The sequence below is a fragment of the Dendropsophus ebraccatus genome, chromosome 2, assembly GCF_027789765.1.
Source record: "Dendropsophus ebraccatus isolate aDenEbr1 chromosome 2, aDenEbr1.pat, whole genome shotgun sequence".
NCBI classification, from domain to species: Eukaryota; Metazoa; Chordata; class Amphibia; order Anura; family Hylidae; genus Dendropsophus; species Dendropsophus ebraccatus.
In genome coordinates this window covers 57796725-57810916 of record NC_091455.1, presented here as the reverse complement: position 1 = coordinate 57810916, position 14192 = coordinate 57796725, and the positions used below count along the sequence as shown (strand labels likewise).

At 41.7% G+C, this 14192-nt stretch overlaps 1 protein-coding gene across 2 annotated transcripts in view; it reads right to left on the bottom strand.

The window, feature by feature from the left end:
- The window catches only part of RB1CC1 (RB1 inducible coiled-coil 1), a 95229-nt gene that overhangs the window by 36081 nt on the left and 44956 nt on the right, over positions 1-14192 (bottom strand). For both annotated transcript variants that reach the window (XM_069957590.1, XM_069957591.1), the window contains exons 12-14: positions 13419-13522; positions 4477-4603; positions 2395-4301 (exon numbers count right to left, since the gene is read on the bottom strand). In XM_069957590.1, coding sequence (XP_069813691.1) covers positions 2395-4301; positions 4477-4603; positions 13419-13522 — 2138 coding nt within the window. The remainder of the gene's footprint in view (positions 1-2394; positions 4302-4476; positions 4604-13418; positions 13523-14192) is intronic.

The following is a 14192-nucleotide window of genomic DNA, read 5'->3' as shown; positions in this document are numbered from 1 at the left end:
ATAGTCACCTTTCAACTTATCATATTTAACAAATACGCAATGTAAACAATAAAAATATTACTTATTAACAATGCCAATGGTAAGGATTACAGGGGTACTTTGCTTAGAAGAAATTATCAGCTAGTGGAACAGTTATGGACCGACCATTGGTCTCCCTGCTTCTCTTCCATCAACAAAACAATGGCTAGAAGGAGTATAAATGGAGCTTAGGTCAAGCATGCGTCCTGCAGCTCAATTTAAAGACTGACGACAAAGGTGGCCATACACCTTCAATACCTGACAGCTGACCGTTTTCTCTCCCGTTTTCCCCATACACAGGAACGTTCCACACAGCAGAGTGTTCCGGGGAGTGGAGGGTTATGCAGCAGCTAGACAGCTATAGCTGTGGATTATCTCTCTGAAAACAGAGGTGTCGGGCAGTAATTTTCCTTCACGCCGGACTTCCATCTCCACTGTAATCTTCTGTCGGTCAGGAAGGTCCATACACCTTACCATACTGGCATTGGGTACGGTCGACAAAAGTATAAAGTGTATGAGGACCTTTAGAGCCAAGCGCTGCACAGTGCAAACTTTAAATACAACAGCAGGGACACTTTAAAGTGTCACTGTTGTTAAAATTTTAAATCAACAGTAGACGTGATTACGCAAGTTTGCAATTTACATTCTTTTTTTTTTTTAGTCATTATGGAAACACAGCACTTCCTGTTTTCTGACTTCAGAATCAGAAAACAGGAAGTCCTGTGTATCCCAGGCCATCTGAGCGTTCACAGAGAAGGCAGTCATGTGACTGATGGACACATTGAGCCGTGACTCCCTATACTGGCTGGAATTTCTGTGTTTAGTCTGTTTTTTACAACCAGCACAAGTCAGAATACTGCCTTAAGGAGATTGGACCTGGATTTCTGGTAAGTACAGCTTTGTTTTACAACATGATAACAACAAAAATAAAATAATGAATGGATATTGCAAACTTGCACAATGCTCATATGCTCTTGATTTAGAAAGTTATAACGGCAGCGACACTTAAACCACCATTGTATTTAAACTCCCACTAGCCATGATCTTAGATCTCAACTCTTTTAGCAGTTATCACCCATCAAGTGATTATGCCTTCTAAAAGGTATCCATACACCTTTAAATTAAAGTGGACAATTTTACCCAAAACAATCGTTCTTTGGCTGAAATTTATCAACAGGCATTTATTTTAGCTAACTAATCACAGACTGTTATCGTCATCACAAACTATCGCTAAAGCGTAACATTTAGACAACATGATAAATCACAGGTTTTGCTTATATACTAGGGAATTATACTTGGTAGCAATCCTTAATCATATTCAAAATCTCTGATGTCTCGTAATGAAAACCTAAATTCTGTCCTGGCCATGTCATGATGACCAATCTGCAAATTCTCATAAAAACCTATGGCCAAGCAGTTTTACCGCATAATCAGAACAAGAGCCAATTGTGAGTTGCACAATATTACATTATACAATGTAAAGTGTATTGCTTAAGCCACTGTATCCCTCTGGAAAACTGCCACTGCTGTTTTTAATGCAGTTTTGTGAGCCAAACCCAGAAGTGGAAAAGAGCAGTACACATCCTTTATTTATAGTTCCTTTTGAAGCCACTTCTGGCTTTGGTATAAGAAACTAAAGAAAACACTGCAACATATTACCAAAAGATGCAACATGTGACAGCAGCTTTAATTTATCAAAGTAGCGTCTGCAGGGGCAAGTCATAGTAAAATTCCTAAACTGCTTTAGCATGACAGCGGGAGCAAATGAGGTGATCGAAACATACCAAGGAAATACTTATGTTGTAACTTTCTCATATTAGCGCATGTGGAGTGGTGAACTATGGCAGGATGTAAAGAAATGAGGAAATTAGGAAGCCAATGCAGGTAAAGTGGGGGAATAGAAAAAGAGAAATAACTTAATGGGGGCGGTGCGCTAAATGGGTCCTTCAATGCCATTCTCCATCTTTCCTAGTTTTACAAAGTATTCCCACATTCAAAGGAAAGCCTGTTACTTGTCAAAGGCTGACAAAAAGTTGGTGCAGCTTCAGAAAAAAAATATCTTAATACAAAAACTAGCCAAATGGTAACATTTCGCATAATTTATAAAATTTTACTCCGGTGCCATCTGTAGAACACTTTTGAGGCAGTATTCCACAGCTTTGTTCCTCAAAACAGACCATTAATCATCTACCAGGTCCAGACGTATTAGCCATGTGTGGCCAAAATAATAATAATAATAAAAAAAATAATAATATTCACAGTATAAATAGCATTTTTGGATCTAAATGATTTGCAACTTACTGGTAAAAATTTTTTAGATTATGACTCAAAGAAAATACATAAAAACATTGTTTTTTTGTTGAGATCTCTTCCTACCTCTTACTTAACTCCTGCTCAAGGAGCTGAATTTTTTCTAAAAGTTCTTTTTCAACAGTTTGTCTTTGCAAGTCAAAGTCTTTAAGAGCAAGGTGCGCACATTCTTCTTTCTCGGACGTACACTTCTGTGCTAGGGATTCTCTTTCTAGCTTTTGTGTGGTCAAAATTTGATCTCGCTCTTCCTCAAGTTTCCGAATGGATGATTCATAAAAGTCCTTCTGCTCCTTTATAGCCCTTTCGTGTTCTTCAGTTTGCTTTTCAAGTGCTTTCAGACTATTATCCAGTTGACTACGTAGGGCACTTATCTCTTCCTGGAGTCTACTCTCTGTTTCTCGAGCTTTTAGATGGACAGAAGTTAAATGGGTAATGTCTCTTTGCAGTGAAAGGCTTTCTGATTCGTGTCGTTCTAAAAGCTCTGAAATACACTGATTTTTTTCAGTTGTCAATAGTGTTTTAAGTTGGGCAATTCCTAGCTCATGTTCTGCGTTCTGCTTTTCTATCAAGCTATTTAGGTTTTCAATCTCTTTCTTTAGGGCTTCTGTCTTCTCATCAAGTTGACATTTTAAGTCATCCTGTTGTTGCGTTTTACTTTCCTCCAAGACTAACTTCACTTCGTCTATTTCTCCCTCTTTGAGTGCCAACTCAACCTCCAATTTACATCGAATGTCAGAGAGTTCAGAAAGTCTACAACTTAATTCCTGCAACTGAGATTCCTTCTCCTGAGCAGCAGCTGCAGAAGATTCCTGCAATTGGTCAATCTTGAGCTTATTATCATTCTTTACCTTTTCTAGACTACTTTTATGCTCTGATATTACATTTTCAAGTTCTTGTGCGTGCCTGAGCTTTAAATTTTCTTCTAACTCTCTTAAATGTTTTTGCTCTAGAATTTGCAATTCCTCCTTAAGTAGTCGGAGTTTTTCTTCATTTTCTGCATGGAGCTTCTTAAAATCCTCTAGCGTTGCTTCCCTAGACTGTTTCAGCTTCTGAATTTCACACGTCTGCTCCCTCATGGCACTTTCAAGGCGGATAACTTTCTCATCCTTTTCGTTCTTTAAACAAAGAAAGGTCTCATTTTCCCTTCTGATTGCAGCAAATTCATTATCTTTACTCTGCAAATCATCTTTCAGGCCTGAAATGTCAAGTTTCAACTTGGCAATGGTTTCCTCATTCACTTGCTGTGAGGCGTATAGTCGTTTCTCGTGTGATTCTTCTAAAAACTGCAATTCCTCCAAATGTTTTGATTTCGAGGCGGTTTCAAGAGAAACCCTGCTGCGTTCAATCATATTTAGGATCTCAGCGGATACAGTTTTTATAGCAATTGCAAATTCATTCTGCTCTCTTTGTACGTGTTTCCTCAAATTGCAAAGCTCGTCCTTAAAATTCCTCAAGTTGGCTTGTGAATCTTGGGCGACCGATTTACACTTCTCGAGACAAGTTTTCAAAGAAGCATTTTCAACAATGTCATCTTTTGCTTTTGTTTTTGTATCCTGCATACGTCTGTTGTCAATTGCATTTATAACAGACGAATAAAGAGACTCCACCATCATTTCAGGACTCTGTGTATCACTAATATTGGGAGAGACAGGGTTCTCCTCTATTACAAACTCATTGACTGCAGACATAAAATCAGATTCTGGACTGTCTGCTAATGAGTCCAAATCCAAAGAACCCTGTTTAATAGCCTGTTCAATATTTGGATGGGGAATTGTTTCAAAGTCAAATGAATGAGCGTCAATGCTGTCTGGAGACAGTTCTTCTAAAGGTCCTGGAATGGCAACAGAAGGACAAATGGGACCCTGAAGACTGAGTGATGGAGGAGAATTGGATGAGGTAGTAGTTGTAATTTCGGTTGCATTTTCAATCCTTGGTGTTGTTACAGGTTGGGGGGAAAGCTGGCCATTAGACACCTAAAAATAAAAACCAGCAATATCAGATAAGGTGTCAGTATCTAATAAAACAATATTACTATAAAAGTTATGAAAAAAAAAAGAAAATTGTGACTGCAATTATTCAGCCAAGTTCTTAAAAAGAAAAAAAAAAGTTTTCTTATGCCAATAAGCACAATTTTGAGAAATTCAATACCTTTTGTTCATTTAACAGATCTGTAATGGTCTGGGACATTTCATCCAAACTTTGTGCAGCTTTTACCAAGTTATGTAGAGCACGTACATGCTGGTGAAGAGGTTCAAAATCACAAAGTAAGGGAACCCTAAAAGGAAAAAGAAAAACAATTAAAATTTAGATTTTTTTATTAAATAAAGTGCATACAGTAAGAGACAGAACAATGCATTCATTACAGAATACAGAGTAGAATTGCTCAGAAGACATTTTCGGGAATGAAAGAGTATGGACACCCCTTTAAAAGCATTTGTTTTTTAATACTGCTTTGTTCTTATTGTAAAGCAAAAAAAGCACAGGTCTTTATTAAAAAAAAAAAAAAAAAAAAAAAAGAAGAAGTTTGCACTTCCTGACTACTATCTGAGCTGTTGTGTAATCTCATCCTCTGCTATCTTTAACACAGAGAGAGAGAAAAAAGTCAGTCTGTATAATTTACCATTAAAGTGACTCAGTATCCACCAACCCACCGCACCAAACCACTAGTACCATCTGTTTAAGGAGAGTAAATCTTTACCAGTCATGTCTTTTGCAAATGTGCCATTGTTAGAGCAAAAAATTATCTTTTCATCTGCAGCACTGTGTCAGACTGGCGTGTCTTTGCCCCAGGTCTGCAACGCCTCTACTTTCTTCCTCGCCACCCTCCCCATTATTATGAATACCCCCAGGTGATTTTTCCTGGGGGTGTAAGAGGCGCATTTTAACCCTAACTGTACGTCCTCACGCGGGTGCCGACGTTCAGAGCGGGGCCGCGCGGCGACCCCGCTCTGAACCGCCGCGGTCCAGGGTGCCTCATGTAGCGCGGGGCCGCGGCTATTAGCGTGCACGGTCTGATCGCTGTGCACGCTAATAAGGTAATCAGATGCAGCTGTCAAGGATGACAGCTGCATCCGATTACCGGATCCAGCGCTTCCCTGGTGTCTAGTGGGGGAGATCCCTCCCCCGGGATGTTGTCCCGGAGGAGCGATCTCTGTACCTGCTGCCGGCCGGGGACCGCTCCAAGATGGCGCTGATCCCGGCTCGACACGAAAGCAAACGAGTGCGATAAGTGTATAAGTATATACAGCATAGATCAATGAGTGATCAGTGCACCTATACTAGAAGTCCCCCATGGGGCTTCTAGTATAAGTGTAAAAGTTAAAAAAAAAAAAAAAAAAAAAAGTGTTGTTAATAATAAAAAAAAAAAACCTCCCCTAATAAAAGTCTGAATCACCCCCCTTTTCTCAGGTTATAAATAAAAATAAATAAATAAATAAACAAACATGTTTGGTATCGCCGCGTGCGTAATCACCCAAACTATTAATTAATCACATTCCTGATCTCGCACAGTAAATGGCATAAGCGCAAAAAAAAAATCCCAAAGTGCAAAATTGCCCATTTTTGGTCGCATCAAATCCAGTAAATTGTAATAAAAAGTGATCAAAAAGTCGAATATGCGCAATTAAGGTACCGATAGAAAGAACACATCATGGCGCAAAAAACGACACCTCACACAGCCCCATAGAGCAAAGGATAAAAGCGCTATAAGCCTGGGAATGGAGCGATTATAAGGAACATATATTTGTTAGAAACGGTTTGAATTTTTTACAGGCCATCACATACAATAAAAATTATACATGTTACATATCATTGTAATCGTAAAGACTTGAGGAACATATATAAAACATGTCAGTTTTTCCATAGGACACACAATGTAAGAAGGAACCCCCCCCCCCCCCTTCCCCCCCAAAGAAAAAGAATTAGAATTTTTTTCTGGTTTCACAGCATATTTTATGCAAAAATTCAGCCTGTCATTGCAAAGTACAATTAGTGACGCAAAAAATAAGGGCTCATGTGGGTCTCTAGGTGGAAAAATGCAAGTGTCATGGCCTTTTAAGCACAAGGAGGAAAAAACGAAAACGCAAAAACGAAAATTAGCCTGGTCCTGAAGGGGTTAAAAGACATGACCGGTAAGGATTTACACATTAATCAAAAGGATGGTACTAGCAATTTGGTGGAGTGGGTTGGTGTATATAGAGTCGCTTTAAAGGGGTTATCCAGCGCTACAAAAACATGGCTACTTTTCCCCCTCTTTTGTCTCCAGTTCAGGTGCGGTTTGCAATTAACCCCTTCAAGACCAAGCCTATTTGCACTTAAAAGACCAGGCTCATTTTTCAAAATCTGACCTGTCTCACTTTATGCGCTTATAGCTCAGTGATGCTTTAACGTATGCTAGCGATTCTGAGATTGTTTTTTCGTCACATATGGCACTTTATATTAGTGGCAAAATTTGGTCACTACTTTGTGTGTTTTTTGTGAAAAACATCAAAATATCATGAAAAATTGAAAAAATTAGCATTTTATGAACTTTGAAATTCTCTGCTTCTAAAAAAAGAAAGTTGTATTACATAAATTAGTTACTAAGTCACATTACCAATATGTCCTCTTTATTCTGGCTTCATTTCATAAACATATTTTACTTTTTTAGGGTGTTACGGGGGTTAGAAATGTATCAGCAAATTACCACATTTTCGTGAAAGTTTCCAAAACTGATTTTTTTAGGGACCAGTTCTTATTTTAAGTTGATTTAGGAGGTTTGTATACTGGAAACCCCCATAAGTGACCCAATTTTGGAAACTAGACACCTTAAAGAATTAATCTAGGGGTATAATGAGCATTTTAACCCTACAGGGGCTGGAGGAAAGTATTCACCATTAGGCCGTAAAAAAATGAAAAATTAAAATTTTCCAATAATATATACATTTAGATTAAAGTTTCTCATTTTCAAAAGGAACATGAGAGAAAAAGCACCCCAAAATTTGTAACACGGGTTCTCTTGAGTACTACGGTACCCCATATGTGGGCGTAAACCACTGCATGGGCACACAGCGGGGCTCAGAAGGGAAGGAGCGCCAATTAGCTTTTCCATTGCAGATTTTGCTGAAGAAGTTTCCGAGCGCCAGGTGCATTTGCAGAGCCCCTGTAGTGTCAGCAGAGAGAAAAAAAAACCATAAGTCACCCCATTTTGGAAAGTACAACCCCTCAAAGAATTCATCTTCGGGTAGGATGAGCAATTTGACCCCACAGGTGTTAGAGGAAAGTATTCAAAATTAGACAGTAAAAATGAAAAACTCTAATTTTTTCCAATAATATGTTCGTTTAGTTTGAAATTTTTCAATTTCACGAGAAAAAAGAGAAAAAAAGTACCCCAAAATTTGTAACGCAGGTTCTCCTGAGTAAAAAGGTACCTCATATGTGAGCATAAACCACTGCATGGGCACACAGCAGGGCTCAGAAGGAAAGGAGCGCCAATTAGCTTTTTCAATGCAGATTTTGCTGAAGAAGTTTCTGAGCGCCAGGTGTGTTTGCAGAGCCCCTGTAGTGCTAGCGGAGTAAAATCTCGCCATAAGTCACCCCATTTTGGAAATTGCACCCCTCAAAGAATTCATTTTGGGGTGTGGTGAGCATTTTGACCCCACAGGTATTAGAGGAAAGTATTCAAAAGTAGACAGTAAAAATGAAAAACTCGAATTTTTCCAATAATATGTTCCTTTAGTTTGAAATTTCTCAATTTCACGAGGAACAGGAGAGAAAATTCACCCCAAAATCTGTAACGCAGGTTCTCCTGAGTAGAACGGTACCCCATATGTGGGCATAAACCACTGTATGGGCACACAGCGGGGCTCAGAAGGGAAGGAGCGCCAATTAGCATTTTCGCTGCAGATTTTTCTGAAGAAGTTTCTGAGCACCAGGTGCGTTTGCAGAGCCCCTGTAATGTCTACAGAATAGAACCCCCCCAAAAGTCACCCCATTTCGGAAAGTACACCCCTCAAAGAATTCATCTTCGGGTAGGATGAGCATTTTGGCCCCACAGGTATTAGAGGAAAGTATTCAAAATTGGCCAGTAAAAATGAAAAACTTGAATTTTTCCAAAAATATGTTAGTTTGAAATTTCTAAATTTCACAAGGAACAGGAGAAAAAATGTACCCCAAAATCTGTAACGCAGGTTCTCCTGAGTACAACGGTACCCCATATGTGGGCATAAACCACTGTATGGGCACACAGCAGGGCTCAGAAGGGAAGGAGCGCCAATTTGCTGGAGCAAAACCGCAGCTAGTAACAGTTATTAGAATAGCGCAGTTACTAAAATACAATAAAAAAAATTAGATTACGGGTAATGTGGGGTGGTTACGGACAGTCTGGGGTGGTTCCGGGTAATCTAGAGGTGGTTACGGGCAGTCTGAGGTGGTTACGGGCAGTCTGGGGTGGTTACGGGTAATCTGGGGTGGTTACGGGCAGTCTGAGGTGGTTACGGGTAATCTGGGGTGGTTACGGATAATCTGGGGTGGATACGGTCAACATGGGGTGGTCACAGGCAACCTGCTGTGGTTACGACAACCTGGGGTGGTTACAGGCAACCTGGTGTCGTTAGAGGCAACCTGGGGTGGTTACGGGCAACCTGGGGTGAATACGGACAACCTGCTGTGGTTACAGACAATCTGGTATGGTTACAGGCAACCTGCTGTGGTTACGGACAATCTGGGGTGGTTGCGGACAATCTGGGGTGGTTGCGGACAATCTGGGGTGGTTGCGGACAATCTGGGGTGGTTGCGGACAATCTGGGGTGGTTGCGGACAATCTGGGGTGGTTGCGGACAATCTGGGGTGGTTGCGGACAATCTGGGGTGGTTGCGGACAATCTGGGGTGGTTGCGGACAATCTGGGGTGGTTGCGGACAATCTGGGGTGGTTGCGGACAATCTGGGGTGGTTGCGGACAATCTGGGGTGGTTGCGGACAATCTGGGGTGGTTGCGGACAATCTGGGGTGGTTGCGGACAATCTGGGGTGGTTGCGGACAATCTGGGGTGGTTGCGGACAATCTGGGGTGGTTGCGGACAATCTGGGGTGGTTGCGGACAATCTGGGGTGGTTGCGGACAATCTGGGGTGGTTGCGGACAATCTGGGGTGGTTGCGGACAATCTGGGGTGGTTGCGGACAATCTGGGGTGGTTGCGGACAATCTGGGGTGGTTGCGGACAATCTGGGGTGGTTGCGGACAATCTGGGGTGGTTGCGGACAATCTGGGGTGGTTGCGGACAATCTGGGGTGGTTGCGGACAATCTGGGGTGGTTGCGGACAATCTGGGGTGGTTGCGGACAATCTGGGGTGGTTACGGACAATCTGGGGTGGTTACGGACAATCTGGGGTGGTTACGGACAATCTGGGGTGGTTACAGACAATCTGGGGTGGTTACAGGCAACCTGCTGTGGTTACGGATAAACTGAAGTGCTAATAGGTAATCAGAGGTGGGTACCTGTAATATGGCGTGGTTACGGGCAATCTGGAGGGGGTCACTGGCAATTTGGGGTGGTTAGAGGCAAGGTGCGGTGGTCAGATGCAAGGTGCGGTGGTCATAGGCGACGTGCGGTGGTAATAGGCGACGTGCGGTGGTCAGAGGCGACGTGCGGTGGTCAGAGGATACGTGCGGTGGTCAGAGGCGGCGTGCGGTGGTCAGAGGCGACGTGCGGTGGTCAGAGGCGACGTGCGGTGGTCAGAGGCGACGTGCGGTGGTCAGAGGCGACGTGCGGTGGTCAGAGGCGACGGGCGGTGGTCAGAGGCGACGGGCGGTGGTCAGAGGCGACGGGCGGTGGTCAGAGGCAACCTGCGGTGGTTGCGTGCAATCTGGGGGGTTACATGTAATCTGGCATGATTACGGGCAACCTGGGGTGGTTACGGGCAACCTGGGGGGGTTACAGACAATCTAGAATTGTTACGGATAGAGTGAAGTGCTTATAGCTAATCTAGGGTGGTTACATGTAATTTGGGGTGGTTACAGGCAATCTGGGGTGATTACGGACAATCTGGAGGGGGTCATTGGCAACGTGCGGTGGTTACGGGCAACGTGCGGTGGCTACGGGTAATCTGGGGGGTTACGTGCAATCTGACGTGATTACAAACAACCTGGGGTGGTTATGGGCAACGTGCGGTGGTTACGGGCAACCTGCGGTGGTTACGGGTAATCTGGGGGGGGTTAGGGGTAATTTGGGAGTAAACTGCAATTATTACTATAATAAAAAGTGTGTGTTTTATTTTTTTGTATGTTTGTCACTTTTTGTACTTTATACATTCATGTTCACTGTATTACTATGATTACTGTGATATTTTCTATCACAGTAATCATAGTTCAGTGACAGAGACCAAATTGGTCTTTGTCACTTTAAATTTTCAGAGCCTGGCTGGTTGTGGAGCGCATGCGCACTTCATAACCAGCCAGGACACGGAAGAGGAAGGAGCTCCAGGAGCAGGTGAGTATATGGGGAAGGGGGGGGGGGTGACTTGGGGACGGGGGTGACAGGGGGGGTGGGGGGCGACTTGGGGGGTGGGGGGGACATCACTTTTTATCCCCTGTCACCAATCATTCATGGTGACAGGGGATAAAAAGTGCCGGCGGCACATGGCACAAGCGATCAGTGGTATATAATATATACCGCTGATCGCTTGTACCGGGACCCCACAGGGGGGGTCCCGATGACTGCCCCATGCTCTCCGCTACCTCCGGTGGCGGAGAGCATGGGGCTTTCATTCATTTTTCTTTTTTGATCACTGTGAACAAACATTAGTCTGTTCACAGTGATCGCGGCGGCCATCTTGGATCCGATGGGGGGGTTAGTGACTGGGGCACTAGGGGGCTGATCTGGGGTCTGATTTTTACTTATTTCATCTCCCCCCACCGTGGATTGACGGTGGGGGGAGATGAAATACAGCGGCGGCACCGGCCCATTAGTGACCGCCGTTTCGGCGGTCACTAAGGGGTTAATGGGGGTCAGCTGCGGGAAAAAAGAGTGAAAGAGTGAAAATACACATTATTAGGATAAATCTATATTGCTGTAGATACTACAAAATCCTATGTACGGATAATGGATGCTATCCATTATTACAGCATCTATAACAGATGTCCCAATATATGGGAAACAAAAAATAAATAAATATATATATATATATATATATATATAATTTTTTTTTTTTTTTAAAGTTTGTCTCTATGACAGATCCACTTTAAATACCACTTTTCTGCTTTATAAATAATAGACAACTGCAACAATCCCCAAGGGGGTTTGCTTGATGAAACTATTAGAGTTGAGATAGAGATGTCCAATGATGCAAACCGTAAATCTTTTTCCATTCTCTAGAGTGAAATGGGATTCATCTTGTTTTGCGCAATATTTTTTAAATGTCAGACATCGTATCTGCTGCTTTTGAATGCAACCATAATTTAATGAGATTTATTTTCATCCAGGTCACCACCTGCTTGCTCTTATGACTCACCATTGTAGCGATATGAAATGTCAATAGGAATGGGAAGATGAAAAATGTACTACAGGGTATTTCAGAAAGCAGCATGAAGTATAAATTCTGATTTTTTTTTAATACGTAATTTCTGTTAAAGACTACCTGTCACTACGGCCACTGCTGGGTTGGTGGTGAATTTGAACACAGAAGTGGCAACGAACATGCCTTGACGGCAATGTGTGTGTCCCCTATTATGATCCTATAGGAGGCTTGTGCATATTAATCACAACGTGTTTGTTGCTATGGATGCCCGAACTTCCAGGTTCAGAGTCAAACTCACTGCTGATCTGGCGGAGGCCATAGTTACCAGTACTCTAAGTATTTGGAAACACATTCAAACCGCAGTTCAGATGTTATTGTCAGGAAGATGGCAAAAAAATCAGAAATATTGGGAGAATTAAGAGAAGGAAACATAAACATTAAATTGAGTGAATATCTATTGACTGAGACACGTGGGAATACTGAAAAAATGGCAAACCACAAAAACATGCATAGCAAGCAAAAATATATAATAAATAAAGATGAGCGAACCGGGTTCGGGTTTGAGTCCATCCGAACCCGAACGTTCTGTATTTGATTAGCTGGGGCTGCTGAACTTGGATAAAGCTCTAAGGTTGTGCGGAAAACATGGATACAGCCAATGACTATATCCATGATTTCCACATAGCCTTAGGGCTTTATCCAACTTAAGCAGCCACCGCTAATCAAATGCCGAAAGTTCGGGTTCGGATCGACTCGAGCATGCTCCAGGTTTGCTCATCTCTAATAATAAACATTTTATCGAATTATAATAAAAGTACAAATTTACTATAATTTATTTTCACAAGCCTATAGAAATTGTGAATAACAGTCTATTATGTATCTTTTTTTTAAAGAGCACTTATTGCCTCAGTGTGGAATCTGCTCCATAGATTTTTTTTTTTTTTTTTTTTTACCCTCGGCCCCTTTTCCCCACTCCTATGTTCTCAGTTGGAAGAACCTAAGGCTCACATCTCATTGGAATCAGCAAAGATTATTCCCATGAGTCTGTGAATCATCAATAGTATGGGTGAAGCTGTTCTTAGGTGGACATGAACCTGATGCATTCTCACTTGAAAACTGAGCAGTGGTGACCATCAAGTTGACAGTCTATTTCCTCATTAAAGGGGTTTTTAGGGCTTACAAAAACATGGCTGCTTTCTTCCAGAAAAAACACCACTCTCACCCTCAGTTTGGGTGTAGTTTTGCTCAGTTCCATTGAAGTAAATAAAGCTGAATTACAATATCACACACAAAACTTGGGGGCAAGGAGGATGCAGTTTTTTTTGTTTGTTTTTTTCGAGAAAGTGGGTGCGCTTTTTCTTATCCTTGAGAATACCTATTGGGTCCTGAATATAACATATTGGGTCCTGAAATTATTAGCAGCCGGGTCTAGGGGAAAAAAAAATATGAAAGAAACCCAGTCTGCAGAACAGTGGCTTTACATGGATTAGGGTTTATGCTTTTTCACAGACTGCACAATTTCTCTTTCTCTATACAGTACAATACTATAAACCATAGGCATCCATATGCTTTTTTAAAAATGTATATTTTATTCAATACCTGAGGAAAAGTTGGACTTCTGGAGGACAGAGCGACTGTAAAAACTGCAGGTCCGTTAAGGAGATATCCGGAAGCTCACTATCAAACCTTCGGGGCTTTCGTGTCTAAATTGCAAATGGAAATTTTTTAATGAAACACTGCAAACACGTTACAAACTGTAAAATAGCATTTTGTACTGCTCTGTTCACACTGCTGCAGTGGACCCTATTGTATTATAATGGGGTGTGGCATGGTGTTCAACAGTTTGAAAGACAGAAAAATTATGTGTTTTTTTTTACTTCAAGTGAAATATGATTGAACTACTGAGCCTAAAGGTCCCCATAAACTTTATACATCTGTCACCTGAACATGGCGCTAACAACAGTATAACGTGTGCGGGGCTCTCCTGACACTCCAATGACATGTTGTTGATGGACATAAGGGTCGATGGATGGGTGTGATAGAAAATATAATGATTAATGTCACATTTTTATTGGGTAGATTAGCATAACATAACATATATTATTATTATTAGCATTTTCTGATGACACTTTAATGGTGCAATTTAATGGCATGAATTAAAAGTGAGAGATGCCAACTAATGGAAGAGATTTACTATGAAATGTTCATCTGTTATGTTGGATTTTTTTTCCAGGTGATGTTAACTGAGACAACCAACCATAAAAAAGTCAATCAGAAAACAACCACCTGAACTTCCTACATGGCCACATATAAAGCACATCAATGCACTAGAGTAAAGCAACAATTCACCAGTTCATCCCTATAATCTGTTAC